This window comes from Loxodonta africana, chromosome 2 (assembly GCF_030014295.1).
Source record: "Loxodonta africana isolate mLoxAfr1 chromosome 2, mLoxAfr1.hap2, whole genome shotgun sequence".
Taxonomy (NCBI): Eukaryota; Metazoa; Chordata; class Mammalia; order Proboscidea; family Elephantidae; genus Loxodonta; species Loxodonta africana.
The window spans coordinates 209,984,119-210,009,641 of NC_087343.1; the positions used below are offsets into that span (position 1 = coordinate 209,984,119).

General features: G+C 38.3%; 1 protein-coding gene across 3 annotated transcripts in view; it reads left to right on the top strand.

The window, feature by feature from the left end:
* Window positions 1-25,523, top strand: part of AKAP10 (A-kinase anchoring protein 10) — a 192,612-nt gene that overhangs the window by 117,746 nt on the left and 49,343 nt on the right. For all 3 annotated transcript variants that reach the window (XM_064279345.1, XM_010600246.3, XM_064279346.1), the window contains one exon: window positions 23,389-23,498. In XM_064279345.1, coding sequence (XP_064135415.1) covers window positions 23,389-23,498 — 110 coding nt within the window. The remainder of the gene's footprint in view (window positions 1-23,388; window positions 23,499-25,523) is intronic.

A 25,523-nucleotide genomic window follows, 5' to 3' on the forward strand; every position in this document is an offset into this window, starting at 1 on the left:
AAGCCCCAAATTGATTTCCAAAGTGTTTATACCATTTTACATTTCCACCGCAGTGTATAAGTGTTCCACTGTTTCTACAACCTCTCCAACATTTATTACTTTGTGTTTTTTGAATTAATGCTAGCCTTGTTGGGGTGAGATGGTATCCCATTGTAGTTTTGATTTGCGTTTCTCTAATGGCTAACGATCATGAGCATTTCCTCATGTATCTGTTAGCCACCTGAATGTCTTCTTCGGTGAAATGCCTGTACATATCCTTTGCCCATGTTTTAATTGGGTTATTTTTCTTTTTTGTTGTTGAGGTTTTGCAGTATCTCGTAGATTCTAGAGATTAAATGTCGATCGGATATGTCTTAGCCAAAGATTTTATTCCCAGTCTGTAGCTTGTCTTTTTATTCTTTTGGTGAAGTCTTTTGATGAACATATGTGTTTAATTTTTAGGAACTCCTAGTTATCTAGTTTCTCTTCTGGCATTTGTGCATTGTTAGTAATGTTTTGTATTCTGTTTATACCATGTATTAGGGCTCCTAGTGTTGTCCCTATTTTTCCTTCCGTGATCTTTATCGTTTTAGGTTTTATGCTTAGGTCTTTGATCCCTTATGAATTAGTTTGGTGCATGGTGTGAGGTATGGGTCTTGTTTCATTTTTTTGCACATGGATATCCAGTTACACCACCACCATTTGTTAAAGAGACTGTCTTTTCCCCATTTAACTGACTTTGGGCCTTTGTCAAATATCAGCTGCTTATAGGTGGATAAATTTACATCTGGATTCTCAATTCTGTTCCATTGGTCTGTGTATCTGTTGATGTACCAGTACCAGGCTGTTTTGACTACTGTGGTGGTATAATAACATTCTAAAATCAGGTAGTGTGAGGCCTCCCACTTTGTTCTCCTTCAGTAATTTCTTTATATATCCAGGGCCTCTTCCCTTTCCAAATGAGGTTGGTGATTTGTTTCTCCATCTCATTAAAAAATGTCGGAATTTGGATCAGGATTGCGTTGTATCTGTAGATGACGTTGGGTAAAATTGACATTTTCGCAATGTTGAGTCTTCCTATCCGTGAACAGTGTATGTTTTTCCACTTATGTAGGTCTGTTTTGGTTTCTTGCGTTAGCGTCTTGAAGTTTTCTTTGTATAGGTCTTTTATGTCTCTGGTTAGATTTATTCCTAAGTATTTTATCTTCTTGGGGGTTATTATAAATGGTATTGATTTGATGATTTCCTATTCAAAGTTCTCTTTGTTGGTGTAGAGGAATCCAACCGATGTTTGTATGTTTATCTTGTATCCTGATACTTTGCTGAATCTTCTATTCTAGTAGCTTTCTTTTGGATTCTTGGGGGTTTTCTGTGTGTAAAATCATATCATCTGTAAATAGGGATACTTTTACTTCTTCCTTACCAATTTGGATGCTGTTTATTTCTTCTCCTGGCTAGGACCTCCAGCATAGTGTTGAATAAGAGTGGTGATAAAGGGCATCCTTGCTGGTTCTCGTTCTCAAGGGTAATGCTTTCAGACTCAGGCCATTTAGGATGATGTTGGCTGTTGGCTTTGTATAAATGACCTTTATTATGTTGAGGAATTTCCTTTCCATTCCTCTTTTACTGAGAGCTTGTATCATGAATGGGCGTTGGACTTTGTCAAATGCCTTTTCTGCATCAATTGATTAGATCGTGTAGTTCTTTGTTTTATTTATGTGATGGATTACACTGATTGTTTTTGTAATGTTGAACCATCTCTGCATACTTGGTATGAATCCCACTTGGTCATGGTGTGTTATTTTTTGATATGTTTTTCACTTCTATTGGCTAGTATTTTCTTGTGTATTTTTGCAACTATGTTCATGAGAGATACTGGTCTGTAGTTTTCTTTTTTTGTGGTGTCTTTACCTGGTTTTGGTATCAGGGTTATGCTGGCTTCATAGAATCAATTTGTTGAGTATTCCATCCTTTTCTATGCTCTGAAATACCTTTAGTAGTAATGGTGTTAACTCTTCTCTGAAAGTTTGGTATAATTCTCCAGTGACGCCATCAGGGCCAGGGCTTTTTCCTGTTAGGAGTTTTTTAATTACCTTTCCGATCTCTTCTTTTGTTATGGGTTTGTATAGTTCTTCTACCTCTGTTTGTGAATATTGAATATACCATGGACTGCCAAAAGAATGAACAAATCTGTCTTGGAAGAAGTACAACCATAATGCTCCTTAGAAGTAAGAATGGTGAGACTGCGTCTCACATACTTTGGACATGTTGCCAGGAGGGATCAGTCCCTGGAGAAGGACATCATGCTTGGCAAAGTACAGGGTCAGCGGAAAACAGGAAGAACCTCAACGAGGTGGATTGACACAGTAGCTGCAACAGTGAGCTCAAGCATAACAATGATTGTAAGGATGGCTCAGGACCGGGCAGTGTTCGTTCTGTTGTGCATAGGGTCGCTATAAGTCGGAACCGACTTGACGGCATCTAACAACAACAACAACCTCTGTTTGTGTTAGTTTGGGTGGGTATTGTGTTTCTAGAAATTTGTCTGTTTCTTCTAGGTTTTCAAATTTGTTGGAGTATAGTTTGTCATAGAATTCTGTTACGATTCTTTTAATTTCAGTTGGATGTGTAGTGATATCATCCGTCTGAGTTCTTATTTGAGTTATTTGCTTCCTCTCCTGTTTCTCTTTTGTCAGTTTGCCCGATAGTTTATTGGTTTTGTTCATTACTTAATAGAATCAGCTTTTGGTCTTTCAATTTTGTTTCAAATCTCTATTTCATTTAATTCTGCTTTAATTTTTATTACTTGCTTTTTTCTGGTGCCCAAGGGCTTCTTTTGCTGCTCTCTTTCTATTTGTTCACATTATAGGGTTAATGTTTTGACTTTGGCCCTTTCTTCTTAGATATGTGCATTTATTGCTATAAATGGCCTCTGAGCACTGCTTTTGCTGTATTCCAAAGGTCCTGGTAGGGTGTGTTTTTATTCTCATTTAATTCTGTGAATTTCTTTGTTCCATCCTTAATTTCTTCTATAACTCAGTACTTTTTGAGCAAGGTTTGTTCAGCTTCCAAGTATTTGATTTTTTTTCATTGCTTTCTCTGTTATTGATTTCTACTTTTATGGCTAGAAAAAAATGCGTTGTAATACTTGGATGCTTGGGATTCTGTTTAGCCTTATTTTATGGCCTAATAAGTCATCTGTTTTGGAGAACGTTCCATGTGAGTTGGAAAAGAATGTATACTTGGGTGCCGTTGGGTGGAGTGTTCTGTATATGTCTATGAGGTCAAGTTGGTTGATTGTGGTGTTTGGATCTTCCATGTCTTCGATGAGCTTCTTTCTGGATGTTCTGTCCTTCACAGAAAGTAGTGTGTTGAAGTCTCCTACTACTGTGTAGAGCTGTCTCTTTCTCTGTTCAGTGCCGATAGAGTTTGTTTTATGTATTTTGGAGCCCTGTCGTTGGGTGCATAAATATCTATTATGATTATGCCCCCCTGGTGTATTGACCATTTAATCATTATATAGTGTCCTGCCTTATCCTTTCTGGTGGATTTTATTTTAAGGTCTGTTTTGTCAGAGGTTAATATTGCCACTCCTGCTCTTTTTTGATTGCTGTTTGCTTGATACATTTTTTTCCATCTTTTGAGTTTTTATTTGTTTGTGTCTTTAAGTCTAAGGCGTGTTTCTTGTGAGCAGCATATAGACAGATTGTGTTTTTTTAAATCCATTCTGCCACTCTCTGTGTCTTATTGGTGTGTTTAGTCTATTTACATTCAGTGTAATTATTGATAGGTATATTTTTTTTATGAGTTTTAGTGCTGTCATTTTGATGTATATTTTTGTGTGTTGACAGTTTCTTTGTTGCACTTAATTTTATGTGCTGAGTAATTTTTCTTTATGCAGTTTCTTTTCCTCTTTTTCATTGCTGTCATTTTTGTATTTGCTGAGTGTTAATGTTTTCCTTGTTTTTTATTTTGATGTATAGGATTTTTTTTTTTTTTTTATAGGATTACTTTGCTAGTTTCCTTTGTGGTTACCTTAATATTTTCTACTATTTTTCTAAGTTTAAACCAATCTTTTATTTCTTGATATCACCTAGACCTCTTCTCCATATGAAAGATATATGACTACATTATTTAGTCCCTCTTTTTTGTTTTAATGTTGTCATATTTTACATATCGACCTCTCTGTTTCCCTATTTGCAGCATTCTAGGTTTGATTTATTTTTGTGACTTCCCTATGTGGGTGGATATCTGGTTGTTCTGTCTTGGGTTGTTCTCTTGTTATTGATTTTCTATCTGGAGTACTCCTTTTAGTGTTTCTTGTAATTTTTGTTCGGTTTTTCGAAATTCCCCAAACTTCTGTTTATCTGGAAATGCCCTAATTTCACCATCATATTCAAGAGACAGTTTTGCTGGATGTGTAATTCTTGGCTGCCAGTTTTTTTTTGTTTCAAGACTTTATGTATGTCATCCCGTTGCTTTCTTGCCTGCGTGGTTTCTGCTGAGTAGTCCAAGCTTAATCTTACTGATTTCTCTTTGTACATGACCTTCTATTTGTCCCTGGCTGCTCTTAAAATTCTTTATCTTTGGTTTTGGCAAGTTACATTATAATACGTCTTGGTGACTTTCTTTTGGGATATACCTCGTGTGGGGTTTCGTGAACTTCTATCTTCTCATCTTTCATGATACCAGGGAAGTTTTGTGCCAACAAATCTTCAGTAATTTTCTCTGTATTTCCTGTTATCCCCCCCATTCTGGTACTCCAATCACTTGTAGGTTATTTCTGTTGATAGAGTCGCACATAATTCTTACGGTTTGTTCATTTTTTTAATTCTTTTTTCTTATTTTTCCTCAAATAAGTTGTTGTCAAGTGCTTTAACTTCAGTCTCACTAATTCTGACTTCCATTGCCTCAATTCTACTCCTATGACTTTCTATTGAGTTGTCTGACTCGGAAATTTTATTGTTAATCTTTTGGATTTCTGTTTGCTGTCTCTCTGTGGATTCTTGCAGCCTGTTAAATTTGTCATTATATAGCCTTCTTAAGTTCCCCTATTGCTTTATCTATGTGTTCTTTGGCTTGTTCTGTGTTTTGCCTGATCTCCTTTCTGATCTCTTGAAGAGCTCTGTATATTTATCTTTTGAATTCTACCTCCAATATTTCCAAAATATTCTCTTCCTCCAGGTTTCTTGAATCTTTGTTTTGGGCTCTTGCTGAAACCATCATGGTCTGCCTCTTTATGTGATTTGATATTGTCTCCAAGCCATCAATAAATTATTATATTTATTTTATGTTTGCTTACTGTGTCCTAGTGTCTTGTTTTGATATGGCCAGATAGGCTGGTCACGTGAGCTACTTTGATTATTGGTGTCTTTGAAGCTCTCAGGTCCTATCACCAGGTGGTGAGAGCTGTTACTAGGCATGTGAGCCTAGGAGTCCATTTACTTTTCTTGTGTGGATTCAGCTCAGGTGTCCAGGTAGTCAGTTACCAAGTGTGTGGTACAGGCTCTTACCTACAGTCTTAGATGGGCAGGGGTGATTGGAGTCAGCACAGGTATCTGGCTACACTAGGGGGTCATGTGCTGAGGAATGCAGGAGGCTGACAGCTGCATCTGAGTGTCTGGGAGGAAAGTGCATCCCTGTTTCCTGTAGCGCACAGGTGAGTGCATTTTGCAGCCCAACTGTGGGCACCCAGTGCTGTTGGCTGTAAGGATTGAGAGGAGCACTTGTTCTTAAACTCCTCTCATGGGTGGCTAGGTGGTGTGGGTAGAGCCGCCAGTCTTCTAGTCCCTGATATGTGTGGATGAGCACTCTGCTTAATGGGCAAGGTGGTATCAGATGTCATGAATCTGCCACTTCCCCATATACCTGATATGGTTGAAAATAGGCTTCAGATAAGGTATAGTTATACTGTGCTAAAAAGGGCCTATGCTGTTGAAATGGGCCCACAGAAGCCTATGTAGGGGTGGAAGGCATTCAGAGTCCATGGAGTACTTATGCCTGTGCCTAGGCAAAGGAGCTGTGCCTTCCCTGAGTTCCCAGCTTAGGGGACCTGGAAGATTATTTCTTCCTGTTTGTTGATTTGTTCCGTCTCCAAAGCCGGTAGAATAGCTTAAGGTGCGTGATGGGTCCCACTTCCAGTCCAGGAGACATGGCAGTCACTGAAGCTGGCCCAGACTCGGTGCAGATTGGGAAGTGGGCAGGTAAAGAGGAGAGAGGTTCTTCCCAAATGTAGGTTAGACACATGTACTTATCTTTTGCTGATTGAGCACTGCATTTTGCTGGTTTTGGAGGGTCGAGCAGACTCTCCCCTCCTCCATCTCTCATGATTTGGAAAACGCATCCCAAGCACCAATGCTTGCCTCACCACACACACCAGCCGATCTAGCCTGCAGGCTGCCAGTTCCTGCCAAATTAGGTCTGGCAGCTCCTTGCTGCTTCTGAACCGTCTCTCCCTCCCGATGCTGTTCAGTCCAATTCCTCCACTTTGCCTTTGATTTTTAGGGCTTCTAGATTGTCATATGTAATTGATTCACTTGTTTTTTCTGGTCTTTCTGTAATAGGGACCGCAAGAAATATCTGACTACCCTGCCATTGTGGTGACACCTCCTCTCTTTTAGTTTCTTGCAGTAGTGTTTTATAGTTTTCATTGTGTAGGCCTTTCAGATCCCTGGTTTGGTTTATTCCTAGGTATATTATCATTTTGAGTCTATGGTAAATAATATTGTTTTATTTCCTTTTTGGAATTCTCTATGTTAGTGTAAAGGAACCCAACTAATTTTTGTGTGTTGATCTTGTTCTCTGCCACTTTGTTGCATCCTCCTTTTAGATCCACTGTTTTCTTGTGCAATCTGTGGGATTTTCTATTTATAGAATTGTGCCATCTATGTATAGAAATAGTTTTAATTCTTCTTTTCCAATTTGGATACCCTTTGTTTCTCTTTCTTGACTTGTTGCTGTAGCTAGGACTTCCAGCACAATATTGAATAAGAGTGGTGATAATGGATATCCTTGTCTCATTCTCATTCTCAAGGGGAAGACTCTCAGTCTTTCTCCATTGAGAACAATGTTTGTTGTCTTTTAGTTTAGCATGTATGCCCTTAATTATGTTGAGGAATTTCCCTTCCATTCCTATTTTGTTGAGAGTGTTTTACCAGGAAGGAGTGTTTCAGTTTATCAAATTCCTTTATCAGTTTAGGTGACCATGTGATTAATTTCTCATTTTATTTTTGTGTTGAATTACATTAAGTGATATTCTAATGTTGAACCATTCTTGCATTCCTGGTATGAATCCCACCTGACCATGGTGTATGATTTTTTTAATACGCTGAATTCTGTTGGTTTTAATTTTGTTGAGAATTTTTGTGTGTATATTCATGAGGGATATTAGTCTGTAATTTTTGTATGTGTGTGTGATATCTTTACCTGACTTTGGTATCAGGGTGATGCTGATTTCATAGAATGAGTTGGGAAGTATTCCTTCCTTTTCTATATTTTTGAAGAGTTTGAGTAGTATTGGTATCAGCCCTTCTCTGAATGTTACTAAAATTCCCATGAAGCCATCTGGGCCGTGGCTTTTATTTTGTTGGGATATTTTTTTTTTTTCTTCTTTATGACATCTTCAGTGTCTTCTGTTATGGGTCTGTTTAGATTTTCTATCTCTGTGTTAGTTTAGGTAGGTAATGTGTTTCTAAGAATTGGTGTATTCTACATTTTCAACTTTGTCAGAATACAGTTCTTCATCGTATTCCGTTATGATCCTCTTTATCTCAGTGTGTTCGGTCATAATGTCTCCAATTTCATTTTTTATTTTGGGTTATTTGCATCTTTTCATTTTTTTCATTTCTCATTTTGACCAGTAGTTTGTCTCTTTTATTGATTCTTTCAAAGAACCAGCTTCTAATCTTGTTGACTCTTTCTATTTCGTTTATTTCTACTCTGATCTTTATTATTTCCTATCTTGAGGTAGCTTTTTGGTCTTCTTTTGCTCTTCCTTTTCTGTTTGTTCAAGTTGCCAGTTTAAGTTGCTGATTTTGGACCTTCTTTGTTAATGTATGCATTCGTTGCTATAAATTTCCCTTTGAGCATTGCTTTTGTTGTGTCCCAAAGGTTTTGTGTTTTATATATTCATCATATTTAATTCTAAGTATGTTTTTTTATTTCATTTTTTATTTCTTCTGTGATTTGATAGTTTTTTTAGTAACGTGTTATTTAGCTTCCATGTATTTGATTTATTTTCCTTGTTCTTTCTGTTACTGATTTCTCCTTCATACCATTGTGGTCATACCATTATGCTTTTCATAATTTCAATCATTGTAAATTTATTGATGCTGCTTTGTGTCCTATTCTAGAGAATGTGTCATGTGCACTGGAGAAGAACATGTATTGTTCTGCTGTTGGGTGGCATGTTCTACATGTATCTGTGAGGTCTAGTTGTTTGATAGTGTTGTTACATCTGTATGTTTGTTAGTTTTCCTTCTAGTTCTGTCCATCATCGAAAACAGTGAGTTGAAATCTCCTACTATCATTGTAGATACGTTTATTTTTCTCTTCTTGGTGAATTGACCTTTTAATTATTGCATAAAGTCCTTCTTTGTCTCTTATAATGGATTTTGACTTCAGGTCTATTTTATCAGATGTTAATATTGCCACTCCTACTCCCTTTTGATTACTGTTTATTTGGTATGTTTTTCTTCCATCCTTTGATTTTTAACCTGTTTATATCTTTGTGTCTAAGTTGTGTCTCATATAGACAATGTATTGATGGATCTTTTTTTTGTTGTTGTTAATCCATCCTCCACTCTGTTTCTTGACTGGTACATTTAATATATTTACATTCAGTGTGATCATTCATAGGTGTGGATTTACTGCTTACATTTGGTTACACTTTTTTATGTTCTTTACTTTCCGTAATGAGTTCTTTTCGTTTATAGATTTTCTTTTCCTTTCATTTGTTATTGTTGTTTTTGTGTTTACTCAGTCTTTTTTATTTTGGTGAATGGATTTATTAGTTTTCTTTGTGGCTACCCTGATGTTTACATCGTAAACTTAAAACAGTATGTTATATCTTGAGATTGCCTTGACTTCCTCTCCACATTGAACTTTCTGTAACTATACCATTCATTCCCCCTTTTGCTTTGAAGTTGTCATCGTTTACATCTTTATATGTCTGGTTCCCTTTAATTAATTTTATACCTTATTTTCCTTTTTTAAATCTTTATTCCTCTTGGTATCTGAGTGATGCTGTCATGTGTCTTTATTCCAGATTGTTGTGTGATGTTTTTGGTTTTCTGTTTGAAGGACTCCCTTTAATATTTCTTGTAGGGCTGGCCTGGTGCTTACAAATTCCCTTAATTTCTGTTTATCTGGGAATATCCCAATTTGGCTGCCCTAAATGGCCAAGCTGGTTAATGCCATCCCAAAACTGAGTATGATGTGCCGTGCCAGCAGGCAGGGTGCAGTTGATTATGAATGTCTGTTTTCCCACTGGCCTTATTCTGTCTCTCCTTCCAGTCGGTGTTCATTGTGTTCCTTCAACTCTGCATTTGATGTTTGGTGATCCAATGTCATTATTTGTGTCTGTTTTGCTTAGTTTCTCAAGTCTTTGTTGTTGGGGGTTGTGATGGTATATCTAAGATGCCATCTTAAGTGAAACTGTCCTAGAATTGTTTTATTTGTTTCATTTTATATTCATTGATAGTATGTAGAAATACAAGTGACTTTCACATGCTAATCTTATATCTTGCAACTTTTATAAATTTGTTAATTAGAGCTCTTTTTTTTTTTTTTGTAGATTCTTTAGGATTTTCTGCATATAAGATCCTGCCATCTGTGAATAGAGATAGTTTTATTTCTTCCTGACTGGGTTTTATTTCTTTTTCTTGCTTAGTGCTGTGGTTAGAGTTTCTAGTACTGTGTTGAATAGTAGAGAAAGTGGACATTTTTTACTTGTTCCTGATCTCAGAAGGAAAGCTTTGCCTTTCACCAGTGAGTATGATGTTACCTGTGGGTTTTTCATAAATGTCCTTTATCGTGTTGAGGAAATCCCCTGCTAACCCTAATTTTTTAACATTTTTATCATGAAAAGGTGCTGGTTTGTTAAATGCTCTTTCTGCCTCTATTGAGATGATAATGTGGATTTTTAGTTTTTATTCTGTTGATATGGTATATTGTGTTAATTGATATGTGGTTGTTAAACCAACTTTGCATTCCTGTAATCCCACTTGGTCATAGTGTATAAACCTTTTTAAATGCTGCTGAATTCACTTTACTAGTGTTTTTTAAGAGGATTTTTGCATCATAATTATGAGATATCCTGGTACATAGTTTTCTTGTGATGTCTGTCTTGTTTTGGATAATACTTGCCTTATAGAATGGGTTCTGAAGTGTTCGCTCTTCTGTTTTTTCAGTGAGTTGGTGAAGGATTAGCATTAATTATTCTTTAAATGGAGCCCTGCTGGTGCAGTGGTTAAGAGCTTGACTGCTAACCAAAAGGTCTGTGGTTTGAATCCACCAGCTGCTCCTTGGAAACCCTATGAGGCAGTTCTGCTGTGTCCTCTAGGGTCACTATGAGCGAAAATCAACTCAGTGGCAATGGGTTTGGTTTTATTCTTTAAATGTTTAGTAGAATTCACCAGTGAAGCCATCTGGTCCTGTGCTTTTTTTTTTTTTTAATTAATTTTTATTGAGCTTCAAGTGAACATTTACCGTTCCAATCAGTCTGTCACATGTAGGTTTACATACATCTTACACCCTTCTCCCACTTGCTCTCCCCCTATTGAGTCAGCCCTTTCATTCTCTCGTTTCATGCCAATTTTGCCATCTTCCCTCTCTCTCTATCTTCCCATCCCCCCTCCAGTCAAGAGTTGCCAACACACTCTCTAGTGTCCACCTGATTTAATTAGCTCACTCTTCATCAGCATCTCTCCCCCCCCCCCCCCACTGACCAGTCCTTTTCACGTCTGATGATTTGTCTTCGGGGATGGTTCCTGTCCTGTGGCATCAGAAGTTCTGGGGAGCATTGTCTCTGGGATTCCTCTAGTCGCAGTCATAGCATTAGGTATGGTCTTTTCATGAGAATTTGGGGTCTGTATCCCATTGGTCTCCTGCTCCCTCAGGAGTTGTCTGTTGTGCTCCCTGACAGGGCAGACATGGATTGTGGCCGGGCACCAACTAGTTCTTCTGGTCTCAGGATAATGTAGGTCTCTGGTTCATGTGGCCCTTTCTGTCTCTTGGGTTCTTAGTTGTCGTGTGACCTTGGTGTTCTTCCTTTGCCTTTCCTCCAGGTGGGTTGAGACCAATTGATGTATCTTAGATGGCCACTTGTTGGCATTTAGGACCCCAGGCACCACAATTCAAAGTGGGATGCAGAATGTTTTCATAATAGAATTATTTTTCCCATTGACTTAGAAGTCCCCTCAAACCAAGTTCCCCAGACCCCAGCCCCTGCTCCGCTGACCTTTGAACCTTTCATTTTATCCCGGAAACCTCTTTGCTTTTAGTCCAGTCCAATTAGGCTGACATTCCTTGTATTGAGTGTTGTCTTTCCCTTTACCCAAAGCAGTTCTTATCTACAGATTGATCAATAAAAAGCCCTCTCCCTCCCTCCCTCCCTCCCCCCTTTTTAACCACAAAAGTATGTGTTCTTCTCCGTTTTTTCTATTTCTCAAGATCTTATAATAGTGGTCTTATACAATATTTGTCCTTTTGCAACTGACTCATTTCGCTCAGCATAATGCCTTCCAGATTCCTCCATGTTATGAAATGTTTCAGACATTCGTCACTGTTCTTTATCGATGCGTAGTATTCCATCATGTGAAGATACCGCAATTTATTTACCCATTCATCCGTTGACGGACATCTTGGTTGCTTCCAGCTTTTTGCTATTGTAAACAGACCTGCAATAAACATGGGTGTGCATATGTCTGTTTGTGTGAAGGCTCTTGTATCTCTAGGGTATATTCTGAGGAGTGGGATTTCAGGGTTGTATGATAGTTCTATTTCTAACTGTTTAAGATAACGCCAGATGGATTTCCAAAGTGGTTGTACCATTTTACAATCCCACCAGCAGTGTATAAGAGTTCCAATCTCTCCGCAGCCTCTCCAACATTTATTATTTTGTGTTTTTTGGATTAATGCCAGTCTAGTTGGTGTGAGATGGAATCTCATCGTAGTTTTAATTTGCATTTCTCTAATGGCTAATGATCGGGAGCATTTTCTCATGTATCTATTGGCTGCCTGAATATCTTCTTTAGTGAAATGTGTGTTCATATCCTTTGCCCACTTCTTGATTGGGTTGTTTGTCTTTTTGTGGTTGAGTTTTGACAGAATCATGTAGATTTTAGAGATCAGGCGCTGGTCTGAGATGTCATAGCTGAATATTCTTTCCCAGTCTGTAGGTGGTCTTTTTACTCTTTTGGTGAAGTCTTTAGATGAGCATAGGTGTTTGATTTTTAGGAGCTCCCAGTTATCTGGTTTCTCTTCATCATTTTTGGTAATGTTTTGTATTCTGTTTATGCCCTGTATTAGGGCTCCTAGGGTCGATCCTATTTTTTCTTCCATGATCTTTATCGTTTTAGTCTTTATGTTTAGGTCTTTGATCTACTTGGAGTTAGTTTTTGTGCATGGTGTGAGATATGGGCCTTGTTTCATTCTTTTGCAAATGGATATCCAGTTATGCCAGCACCATTTGTTAAAAAGACTATCATTTCCCCAATTGACTGACACTGGTCCTTTGTCAAGTATCAGCTGCTCATACGTGGATGGATTTATATCTGAGTTCTCAATTCTGTTCCATTGGTCTATGTGCCTGTTGTTGTACCAGTACCAGGCTGTTTTGACTACTGTAGCTGTATAATAGGTTCTGAAATCAGGTAGAGTGAGGCCTCCCACTTTCTTCTTCTTTTTCAGTAATGCTTTGCTTATCAGGGGGTTCTTTCCCTTCCATATGAAATTAGTTATTTGTTTCTGTATCCCCTTAAAATATGACATTGGAATTTGTATCAGAAGTGCATTGTATGTATAGATGGCTTTTGGTAGAATAGACATTTTTACTATGTTAAGTCTTCTATCCATGAGCAAGGTATGTTTTTCCACTTAAGTATGTCGTTTTGAATTTCTTGTAGTAGAGCTTTGTAGTTTTCTTTGTATAGGTCTTTTACATCCTTGGTAAGATTTATTCCTAAGTATCTTATCTTCTTGGGGGCTACTGTGAATGGTATTGATTTGGTTATTTCCTCTTCGATGTTCTTTTTGTTGATGTAGAGGAATCCAAGTGATTTTTGTATGTTTATTTTATAACCTGAGACTCTTCCAAACTCTTCTATTAGTTTCAGTAGTTTTCTGGAGGATTCCTTAGGGTTTTCCATGTATACGATCATGTCATCTGCAAATAGTGATAGCTTTACTTCATCCTTGCCAATCTGGATACCCTTTATTTCTTTGTCTAGCCTAATTGCCCTGGCTAGGACTTCAAGTACGATGTTGAATAAGAGGGGTGATAAAGGGCATCCTTGTCTGGTTCCCGTTCTCAAGGGAAATGCTTTCAGGTTCTCTCCATTTAGAGTGATATTGGCTGTTGGCTTTGCATAGATGCCCTTTATTATGTTGAGGAATTTTCCTTCAATTCCTATTTTGGTAAGAGTTTTTATCATAAATGGGTGTTGAACTTTGTCAAATGCCTTTTCTGCATCTATTGATAAGATCATGTGGTTTTTGTCTTTTGTTTTATTTATGTGATGGATTACATTAATGGTTTTTCTGATATTAAACCAGCCTTGCATACCTGGTATAAATCCCACTTGATCAGGGTGAATTATTTTTTTGACGTGTTGTGGGATTCTATTGGCTAGAATTTTGTTGAGGATTTTTGCATCTATGTTCATGAGGGATATAGGTCTAAAATTTTCTTTTTTTGTAATGTCTTTACCTGGTTTTGGTATCAGGGAGATGGTAGCTTCATAGAATGAGTTGGGTAGTATTCCGTCTTTTTCTATGCTTTGAAATACCTTCAGTAGTAATGGCGTTAAGTCTTCTCTGAAGGTTTGGTAGAACTCTGCAGTGAAGCCGTCTGGGCCAGGACTTTTTTTTGTTGGAAGTTTTTTGATTACCGTTTCAATCTCTTTTTTTGTTATGGGTCTATTTAGTTGTTCTACTTCTGAATGTGTTAGTTTAGGTAGGTGGTATTGTTCCAAGAATTTATCCATTTCTTCTAGGTTTTCAAATTTGTTAGAGTACAATTTTTCGTAGTAATCTGAAATGATTCTTTTAATTTCATTTGGTTCTGTTGTGATGTGGTCCTTCTCGTTTCTTATTCGGGTTATTTGTTTCCTTTCCTGTATTTCTTTAGTCAGTCTAGCCAATGGTTTATCAATTTTGTTAATTTTTTCAAAGAAGCAGCTTTTGGCTTTGTTAATTCTTTCAATTGTTTTTCTGTTCTCTAATTCATTTAGTTGAGCTCTAATTTTTATTATTTGTTTTCTTCTGGTGCCTGATGGGTTCTTTTGTTGCTCACTTTCTATTTGTTCAAGTTGTAGGGACAGTTCTCTGATTTTGGCTCTTTCTTCTTTTTGTATGTGTGCATTTATCGATATAAATTGGCCTCTGAGCACTGCTTTTGCTGTGTCCCAGAGGTTTTGATAGGAAGTATTTTCATTCTTGTTGCTGTCTAAGAATTTCCTTATTCCCTCCTTGATGTCTTCTATAACCCAGTCTTTTTTCAGGAGGGTATTGTTCAGTTTCCAAGTATTTGATTTCTTTTCCCTAGTTTTTCTGTTATTGATTTCTAGCTTCATTGCCTTGTGGTGTGAGAAGATGCTTTGTAATATTTCAATGTTTTGGATTCTGCAAAGATTTGTTTTATGACCTAATATGTGGTCTATTCTAGAGAATGTTCCATGTGCCCTAGAAAAAAAAGTATATTTTACAGCAGTTGGGTGGAGAGTTCTGTATAAGTCAATGAGGTCAAGTTGGTTGATTGTTGTAAGTAGGTCTTTCGTGTTTCTATTGAGCTTCTTAATGGATGTCCTGTCCTTCTCCGAAAGTGGTGTGTTGAAGTCTCCTACTATAAATGTGGAGGTGTCTATCTCACTTTTCAATTCTGTTAAAATTTGATTTATGTATCTTGCAGCCCTGTCATTAGGTGCGTAAATATTTAATATGGTTATGTCTTCCTGATCAATTGTCCCTTTTATCATTATGTGGCGTCCTTCTTTATCCTTTGTGGTGGATTTAAGTCTAAAGTCTATTTTGTCAGAAATTAATATTGCTACTCCTCTTCTTTTTTGCTTATTGTTTGCTTGTTATATTTTTTTCCATCCTTTGAGTTTTAGTTTGTTTGTGTCTCTAAGTCTAAGGTGTGTCTCTTGTAGGCAGCATATAGATGGATCGTGTTTCTTTATCCAGTCCGTGACTCTCTGTCTCTTTATTGGTGCATTTAGTCCATTTACATTCAGCGTAATTATAGATAAATAAGTTTTTAGTGCTCTCATTTTGATGCCTTTTCGTGTGTGTTGTTGGCCATTTCGTTTTTCCACATGCTTTTTTGTGCTGAGACGTTTTTCTTAGTAAATTGTGAGATCCTCGTTTTCATAATGTTTAACTTTGTGTTTGTTGAGTCGTTACGTTTTTCTTGGCTTTTTTCTTGAGTTATGGAATTGATATTCCTTTTTGTGGTTACCTTTTTATTTACCCCTATTTTTCTAAGTAAAAACCTAACTTGTATCCTTCTATATCGCCTTGTATCAGTCTCCATCTGGCAGTTCAATGCCTCCTGTATTTAGTCCCTCTTTTTGATTATTGTGATCGTTTATCTAGTGATTTCCATGATTTCCTGTTATGTGTATTATTTTGTTTATTTATTTATTTTTTAGAATTAATCTTAATTTGTTTGTTTTTGTGCTTTCCCTATTTTAGTTGATATCAGGACGTTCTGTTTTGTGACCTTGTATTGTGCTGGTACCTGATATTATTGGTCATCAGGCCAAACAATCTCCTTTAGCATTTCTTGCAGTCTTGGTTTAGTTTTTGCAAATTCTCAAAACTTGTGTTTATGTGTAAATATCTTAATTTCTCCTTCATATTTCAGAGAGAGTTTTGCTGGATATATGATCCTTGGTTGGCAGTTTTTCTCGTTCAGTGCTCTGTATACGTCGTCCCATTCCCTTCTTGCCTGCATGGTTTCTGCTGAGTAGTCTGAACTTATTCTTATTGATTCTCCCTTGAAGGAAACCTTTCTTTTCTCCCTGGCTGCTTTTAAAATTTTCTGTTTATCTTTGGTTTTGGTGAGTTTGATGATAATATGTCTTGGTGTTTTTCTTTTTGGATCAATCTTAAATGGGGTTCGATGAGCATCTTGGATAGATATCCTTTTGTCTTTCATGATGTCAGGGATGTTTTGTGTCAGGAGTTCTTCAACTATTTTCTCTTTGTTTTCTTTCCCCCTCCCTGTTCTGGGACTCCAATCACTCGCAAGTTATCCTTCTTGATAGAGTCCCACATGATTCTTAGGGTTTCTTCATTTTTTTTAATTCTTTTATCTTATTTTTTTTCAGCAATGTTGGTGTTGATTCCCTGGTCCTCCAGAAGTCCCAGTCTACATTCTAATTGCTCGAGTCTGCTCCTCTGACTTTCTATTGCGTTGTCAAATTCTGTAATTTTATTGTTAATCTTTTGGATTTCTACATGCTGTCTCTCTATGGATTCTTGCAACTTGTTAATTTTTCCACTATGTTCTTGAGTAATCTTTTTGAGTTCTTCAACAGTTTTATCAGTGTGTTCCTTGGCTTTTTCTGCATTTATCCTAATTTCATTTGTGATATCTTTAAGCATTCTGTAAATTAGTTTTTTATATTCTGTATCTGATAAATCCAGGATTGTATCTTCATTTGGGAAAGATTTTGATTCTTTTGTTTGGGGGGTTATAGAAGCTGTCATGATCTGTTTCTTTATGTGGTTTGATATGGACTGTTGTCTCTGAGCCATTACTGGGAAACTAGATTTTCCAGGTAATCAGCTAAAAAAAAATGCAGTCAGATCCCTATCTGAATTCTCCCTCTGGCTCCGGGTATTCGGATGTGAATGGAGCCACCTGGGGAGGGTGGGGGAGGGATCAGAGAGCTAGGAGTATAGCACCACAGAGTATAGAGCTGATCACCGCGTTCACGCTCCGCCCCGGTCCACCAAAATCCAGGCGGGACGGCTCCCCGGTTGGGACGCTACTCTCCCCGCTCCAAGACCTGTCACTTCTTCCCGGGGACTTCTCCCTCCGGTGCGCGCCACTGCTCGCGCGAACTGGGTGGGCGTCTTCCGCACGAACGGGTGGGCCCACCCCCAGGGTCTATTCAGGAGAATATAATTGGTCCCCGCGCTCACGCCCTGCCCGCGTTCGCCAAAATCCCAGCGGGATGGCTCCCCGGCTGGGACGCTGCTTTCCCCGCTCCGAGACCTGTCACTTCCTCCCGGGAACTTCTCCCTCCAGTGCGCCGCAACGCTCTCGTGAGCTGGGTGGGCATCACCCGCACGACCAGTTGGGCCTGCCCCCTGGGTCAATTCTGGGCAATGTAATTGTACCCCACGCTCACACCCCACCTGCTTTCGCCAGAATCCGAGCGGGACGGCTCCCCGGCTAGGACGCTGCTCTCCCAGCTCCAAGACCTGTCACTTCCTCCCGGGGACTTCTCCCTCCAGTGCGCCACGCCACACGTGCGAAATGGGTGGGCGTCCCCCTGCACGAATGTGTGGGCCCCGCCCCGGGGTCGCTTTAGGGAAATATCGCTGACCCCCGCCCCGCTCGCGCTCCGCCCGCTTCCCGCCAAACTCCCGGCGGGACGGCTCCCTGGCTGGGACGCTGCTCTCCCTGCTCCAAGACCAGTCACTGCCGCCCAGGTGCTTCTCCCTCCGGCTGCGCCGCTACACCGCCCGCGCCAACCCGCTAGACTCTCTCCTGGGATGGGTTCGGTGGGGGGGTAGGGCTGGGCCCGTTGTCTGTGCCGTCTGCCCCCCTGGGCTCTGCCCCAGATCGGGCTCCGAAGGTCACCTGCCTGGTACGCTGTCTCCTAGTTCTGGAAACGGTCGCTGTCTGCCTGTATTTGTTCGTTTTCCGTCTCTAAGTCTGTGCTTGTTGTTCAGAGTTTGTAGATTGTTATGTATGTGATCGATTCACTTGTTTTTCCGAGTCTTTGTTGCAAGAGGGATCCGTGGTAGCATCCACCTAGTCCGCCATCTTGGCCCCGCCTCGGTCCTGTGCTTTTTTGAGTGAGTAGTTTTTTGTTTACTAATTCAGTCTCTTGTTAATCTATTCCATTTTTTATTTCTTCTAGATTCAGTTTCAGTATTGTCTTTCTAGAAATATTTCCATTTCATCTGTTATCTAATTGATTGGCATTATTCATAGTATTTCTTTATGATTTTTTTATTTCTGTAAGAACAGCAGTAATGTTTCCTCTTTCATTTCTGATTTTAGTGATTTAAGTTTTCTCTTTTTTCTTGGTCAATCCAGGTAAAGGTTTGCCAATTTCATTGATCTTTTCAAAGTACCAACTTTTGGTTTTGATGGTTTTTCTCTGTTTTCCTATTTTTAGTTAATTTTCCTGTGTGTCATTAATTTTCATTCTAATATTATTTTCTTCCTTTTGTTAGCTTTTATATGTACTCTTTAGTGTCTAGTTATTTTATCAGTTATGTTTGTAAGATTTGTCCATATCGTTACATGTATGTGTAGATCATTCATCTTCAAAGCTCTTTTTTTTTTTTTTCTATTTTTCTTTGGGTTTACTATGTTATCCTTTATACACTTTTTCTTGATTTATACCCTTAACTCATTTAATTTTATGTACTTCTTAATATGCATAGAAGGCTAGTAATTTATCTATGAACACTGTTTTAGTGACATTTCCGAAGTTTCGATATGCAGCATTTTCATTGTCATTTACTTTTAAATATTTTGTATAGTCATAAGTGTTTTCTAATGATTTTTTTCCTTTGGCTCATGAGTTGCTTAGATATGTCCTTCTTGGTTTCCCTATGTGTAGCAGGAATTACTATATATTTGTTGGAATTTACTTCTTTCTTTTCAATCTGGATACATTCTATTTATTTTTCTTGCCTAATCGCAAAAAAAAAAAAAAATTTTTTTTTTTTAATCGCAATGGCTGGAATTTCCAGTATAATGTTAAAATAGAAGTGGTGAGAGTGGGCATCCTTTATTTGTTCTTGATCTTAGGGGGAAAGCTTTCAGTCTCTTAGTATTGGGTATGATGTTAGCTGCCTAATCATCTTGAGTTATATCTTGAAGAAGATCATCAGCTTAACACACTCTACACTGATACAGCTTCATTAACATGATAAAGAAACTCCTATTTCCAAATGGGATTATATCCACTAGGGGTGAGGAATTACAACACTTATTTTGGGGGACACAGTTCGATCTGTAACAATCACGATTTAGTGTTTTATATGTTGCTGGACTTAGTTCGTTAGTATTTTTGGATCTATAGTCATGAGTGCTGTATTCATTAGTCCGTAGTTTTCTTGTCTTGTGATGTCTTTGTCTAGTTTTGGTATCTGGGTAATAATGGCCTCATAGAATAAATTATTCCCTCAGTTACCTGGTACTTCTATTTGTTTATTTAACTTGGAGATTATTCTTTCTCAATTTTAATGAGAGCCCTCTTGTTTTTTTCCAGGTACAGAGTGTTCTATATATGATTGTTTAGTAATTTACTTATTTAACCTATCTGTTAGTCGTGGACATTAAGTGTGTTCCTGTCTTTTGATATTAAAACAATGCTGCAGTGAATAATCTTGTATATAAATCATCTTGCTTAAGTGTGAGTCTGTAATTGAAATTTTTAACAGAATTTCTGGATCTTTATTTTACAAAAATGCTAATTATGACCTTTTTTATGTGGGGCGGGGAGTAGTATGTTGGGGGGAACTTACTATAATAATGTAGCTGGTCTTTTTGGAAAGGTTTCTTGAGCTTGAAAAGCTTCCTTTGGCATCACTGAGAAGCAAAAACATTCACATTCATTCTGTAAATGTTAGGTTTTACCTTTACTAGCCAAGAAACGTAACCCAGGATGGGAGGGATTTTTACATACCTAGTGTAAAAAAATATAGTGTAAAAAAATATGGCCTTGGTGATAGAAACAATGCTGGAGATCGGCTAATTGAATTTTGCAAGACCAACGATTTCTTCATTGCAAATACCTTTTGTCACAAACATAAATGGTGATAATACACCTGGACCTCTCCAGATGGAATACACGGGAATCAAATTGACTATACCTGTGCAAAAGACAATGGGAAAGCTCAATATCATCAGTCAGAACAAGCCTGGGGCCAACTGTGGGTCAGACCATCAGTTACTCATGTACAAGTTCAAGTTGAAACTGAAGAAAACTAGAACAGGTCCACAAGAGCCAAAGCACGACCTTGAGTATGTGCCACCTGAATTTAGAGGCAATCTCAAGAACAGATTTGACGTGTTGAACACTAATGACTGAAGACCAGACAGGTTGTGCAAGGATATCATACATGAAGAAAGCAAGAGATCATTTAAAAGACAGTAGAGAGAGAAAAGACCTAAATGGATGTCAGAAGAGACTCTGAAACTTGCTCTTGAACGTCAAGTAGCTAAAACAAAAGGGAGAAATGATGAAGCAAAAGAACTGAACAGAAGATTTCAAAGGGTGGCTCGAGAAGACAAAGTATTATGATGACGTGTACAAAGACCTGGAGATAGAAAACCAAAAGGGTGGAACGTGCTAGGCATTTCTCAAGCTGAAAGAACTGAAGAAAACATTGAAGCCTCGAGTTGCGATACTGAAGGATTCTACAGGGAAAATATTAAATGACACAAGAAGCATCAAAAGAAGATGGAAGGAATACACGGAGTCACTATCCCAAAAAGAATTGATCGACGTTCAGCCATTTCAGGAGGTATGGTATGATCAGGAACCAATGCTGTTGAAGGAAGAATTCTAAGCTGTACTGAAGGCACTGACAAAAAACAAGGCTCTGGGAATTGAAGGAATAACCAATTGAGATGTTTCAGCAAATGGATGCAGCACTGGAAGTGCTCACTTATCTATGCCAAGAAATTTGGAAGACAGATACCTGGCCAACCAACTGAAAGAGATCCATATTTATCCCTATTCCAAAGAAAGGTGATCCAACCAAATGTGGAAATTATCAAACAATATCACTAATATCACATGAAAGCAGAATTTTGCTGAAGATGATTTAAAAGTGGCTGCAGCAGTATATCGACAGGGAACTGCTAGAAATTAAAGCTGGATTTAGAAGAGGACATGGAACCAGGGATATCATTGCTGATGTCAGATGGATCCTGGCTGAAAGCAGAGAATATCAGAAAGATGTTTACCTGTATTTTATTGACTATTCTAAGCCATTCGATTATGTGGAAATCAATTATGTGGATCATAACAAATTATGGATAACATTGTGGTGAATGGGAATTCCGGAACACTTAATTGTGCTCATGGGGAGTCTATACATGAATCAAGAGGCAGTCGTTTGAACAGAACAAGGGGATACTGCATGGTTTAAAGTTAGGAAAGGTGTGTGTCAGGGCTGTATCCTTTCATCATACCTGTTCAGCCTGTATGCTGAGCAAATAATCTGAGAAGCTGGACTACACGAAGGAGAACATGGCATCAGGATTAGAGGAAGACTCATTAACAGCCTGCATTATGCAGATGGCACAGCCTTGCTTACTGAAAGTGTAGAAGACTTGAAGCACTTACTGATGAAGCTCAAAGACCACAGCTTTCAATACAGATTACACCTCAACATAAAGAAAACAAAAATGCTCACAACTGGACCAATAAGAACATCATAGTAAATGGAGAAAAGATTGAGGTTGTCAAGGATTTCATCTTACTTGGCTCCACAATCGACACCCATGGAAGCTACAGTCCAGAAATCAAAAAATGCGTTGCATTGGGCAAATTGGCTGCAAAGGACCTCTTTAAAGTGTTGAAAAGCAAAGATGTCACCTTGAAGACTAAGGTGTGTCTGACCCAATCCATGGTGTCTTCAGTCACCTGATATGCATGCGAAAGCTGGACAATGAATAAGGAAGACCGAACAAGAATTGATGCCTTTGAGTTGTGGTGCTGGCAAAGAATATTGAATATACCATGGACTGCCAAAGGAACAAACAAATCTGTTTTGGAAGAAGTACAACCAGAATGCTCCTTAGAAGCAAGAATGGCAAGACTGTGTGTTACGTACTTGGGACATGTTATCAGGAGGGATCAATCCCTCGAGAAGGACATCATGCTTGGTAAAGTAGAGGGTCAGCGAAAAAGAGGAAGACTCTCAACGAGATGGATTGGCACAGTGGCTGCAACAATGGGCTCAAGCATATCAACAGTTGTGATGATGGTGCAGGATTGGGCAGTGCTTCATTCTGTTGTGCATAGGTTCACTATGAGTCGAAACCAACTCAATAGCACCCAACAACAACAGTGTAAAAACTATGTAGGGGCAGTGTCTGACCTCCTCTAACTCCACAAGAGGGACTGGAAATCACAACGCGGAGGTCAGACATGCCTTCTGTCTCCACCATTTTTACCAACTCTGACATCAACCGTCCCTCCCACAGCACTCTGCTGGGTTCGATAATTCACTCAATGGCCACACAGAACTCACAGTCCATTCTCAGGATTATGGGGCTTATTACTAAGGAAGTTAATAGTTACAATTCAGGCTGAGGAACACTCAGGATACAGTTCTTCCATCAGGACAGCCTCTTCCGTACTGTGCTTGGAGGCATGCCTCTCCCTGGCCCTAAGCCTCTTCCCAAAGGAACTGAGCTTTCTCTCTTTGTGAGTCAGGAAGCCCACTACACCATCTTTTGCTGCTGTGTATCTCCTGGGTCCGGGAGCTCCTCAGTGCAGCGATCCCAGGTCTAAAGGACATGCTGGCTCCTCCTGCTCTCAAATGGGCTCTCTTTTAAGGCAAAACTGAACAATCCCCTCGGTGAGCTACAATTACCCTATCACTCAGTCCCACCCAGTCACTTGGGTGGGAGTTTTAAGACCGTGGCTAAAAAGACCCCACACAAAAATAATTAATCGCAGCACATCTAGGAACATAATGTTTGTAGATACAGCACATTTTTTTGGAACTTAGATAATTAGGAACACAAACAGATAATGACATACAAATATATATGTTACACATTTTAATGTTGTACTTTCCTCCTATAGTTGTATTTCGAGGCCACATTTCAGAATCATTGATATTAAACATCTCATTAGTGCTGGGGTTGAGTGAAAATTACATATTTCTGAACACTGAAAAAAATTTTATACAGATGTATCGTATTCTAAACCCAGTTGCCAAATAGCACACTGCTAATATTTACAATTTCTCTTGTAGTCCAGTGTGAAAAAAACCAGTGTTAAAATTCTGAAAAATTTTGATGAAGCGATAATTGTGGATGCTGCAAGCCTGGATCCAGAGTCTTTATATCAACGAACATATGCAGGGTAAGATCGGCTCATGTCAATTTTTATGAGTGTAAGAGAATTTTGCATCATTTTAAAATGTGGCTCAGTAATTTATTAATATATGCTTGGCAGTTTTACATGTAGTGTGTAGTATTAGGATGAGGTCTATGGAGTGATTTCCTGGGTTTTATTTTGGCTCTGCCACTTATTGGCAAGCTACTTAACCTCTTTCTGTCTCAGTTTTTGTATCTATAAAATGAAAATGATAGCTACCTTGTTGAGTTGGTAGGGGGATTAAATGAGGTAATACATGAAAAGCATTTAAAACATTGCCAGACGTCTTGTACCAATTGTCACTGAGTTGATTCTGATTCCTGGCAACCCCATGTGTGTCAGAGTAGATTTGTGCTCTATAGAGTTATTAGTGGCTGATATTTTCTAAAATAGATGACCAGGCTTTTCTTTCAAGGTGCTTCTGGGTGGACTCGAGCCTCCAACCTTTCAGTTAGCAGTTGAGGACATTAATTTTTTGCACCACCCAGGGACTCCAACATCTAGTGAGCACTCCATAAGTGTTAGTTACCATCATTATTCCACCACCATCTATGAGATTGATGAGTGTCTTGTCTATATAGTATGTTTTTTGGCTATCTCTTTTACATTTCATTTAATTCATATGTTAGCTCGGTCTGTCTTAAAAATAAAAAACACCAACATAATTTATTAATACAGTCATGCACCACATAATATTTATTTGGCCAACGTCCAATCGCAGATACGTCTGTGGTCCCATAAGGTTATAGCAGAGTTCAGAAATCTTGATCGGAGAGCAGAGCATTGCAGACATAACTGGGTGTAGCAGACACCACAGCCTCCTGCACACAGCATATATTTAATGCCTCTTGTATACAAAACAATTGCACTGCCAGGGATGTAATGGTAAGGTACATATATAATACATATGTCATGATAATGACTGTGTTACTGCCTTATGTATGTACTTACTGTACTTTCTTTCATCCCTGGGTTACGAATGTTCAACTTACGTACAACCTGTAGTTATGAACCAACCCCTGTAAAGCCTGTTATATTAAAAATTCCAGGTAATAACAGGTGCTACTTTGCAATGCACATCAAGGCATTATTATTATTATTCCTATATTATTATGTTAAAAATGTTTTAGTGTATCTGGAAGTTTTTCTTTAATATTTCTTTATAAATAGAAAGGTACACTAAATACTACATACTAAGACAAATATTTGACAAACTGGCGCTAGATAGGAACTGTACCTAACTGTTCCAACTTACATACAAATTCTACTGAAAGACGGGCTTAGGAGCAGAACTTGTTTGTAATCCAGGGACTATGCATATGTAATAGTGTTTGCGCAACGTCCAAATCACCTAACGTCCTATTTCACAGAATATATTGTGGACATTATGCAATGCATGACTATACTTAGAAAGTGGAATAAACTTATCCCTTTGTATTTAAAAACTAAATTGATTGTTCATTCTAACATGTAGCAAAAAGACAGTAGTACATAGGATATGCCACTTAATTGCAATTTATCACAGACTGCCATTTTCTCCATCCTAAAGGGATAACGTACCCCATTCTCACTGCTTTGAGACACTGCCTTTATCTCCAAATACGGCTGTGTTAAGGCTTGGTGTCCCATTTGATGACACCTCAATTCTGGTCTCCACTTTCACTCAGGGTACTTAATTGTTACAAAGTTCATTTTTGTTTGTTTACTTTTATTTAATTAATACTATACATGTTTTGTGTGCTTTCATTCACGGTGAGTTTTGAAAATTTTTCTTCATTAGTCTGTACAGATTTATCTCATTTTATCTATGCTGTAGTACTCATATGTCGTGTTAATTATAGCTCATAACTGTGGCAATGTATTCCATACGTGTTATTCCGCTATATGGCCATTTTGTTATTGATGAGTATTTAAGTTGTTTGCAATTTTTCACTATTATCCAAAATTGTTCAGAGGACCTCCTTTTATCTGCTTTCTTGTACCAAGAAGCATATTTTTAGTTTTAATAGT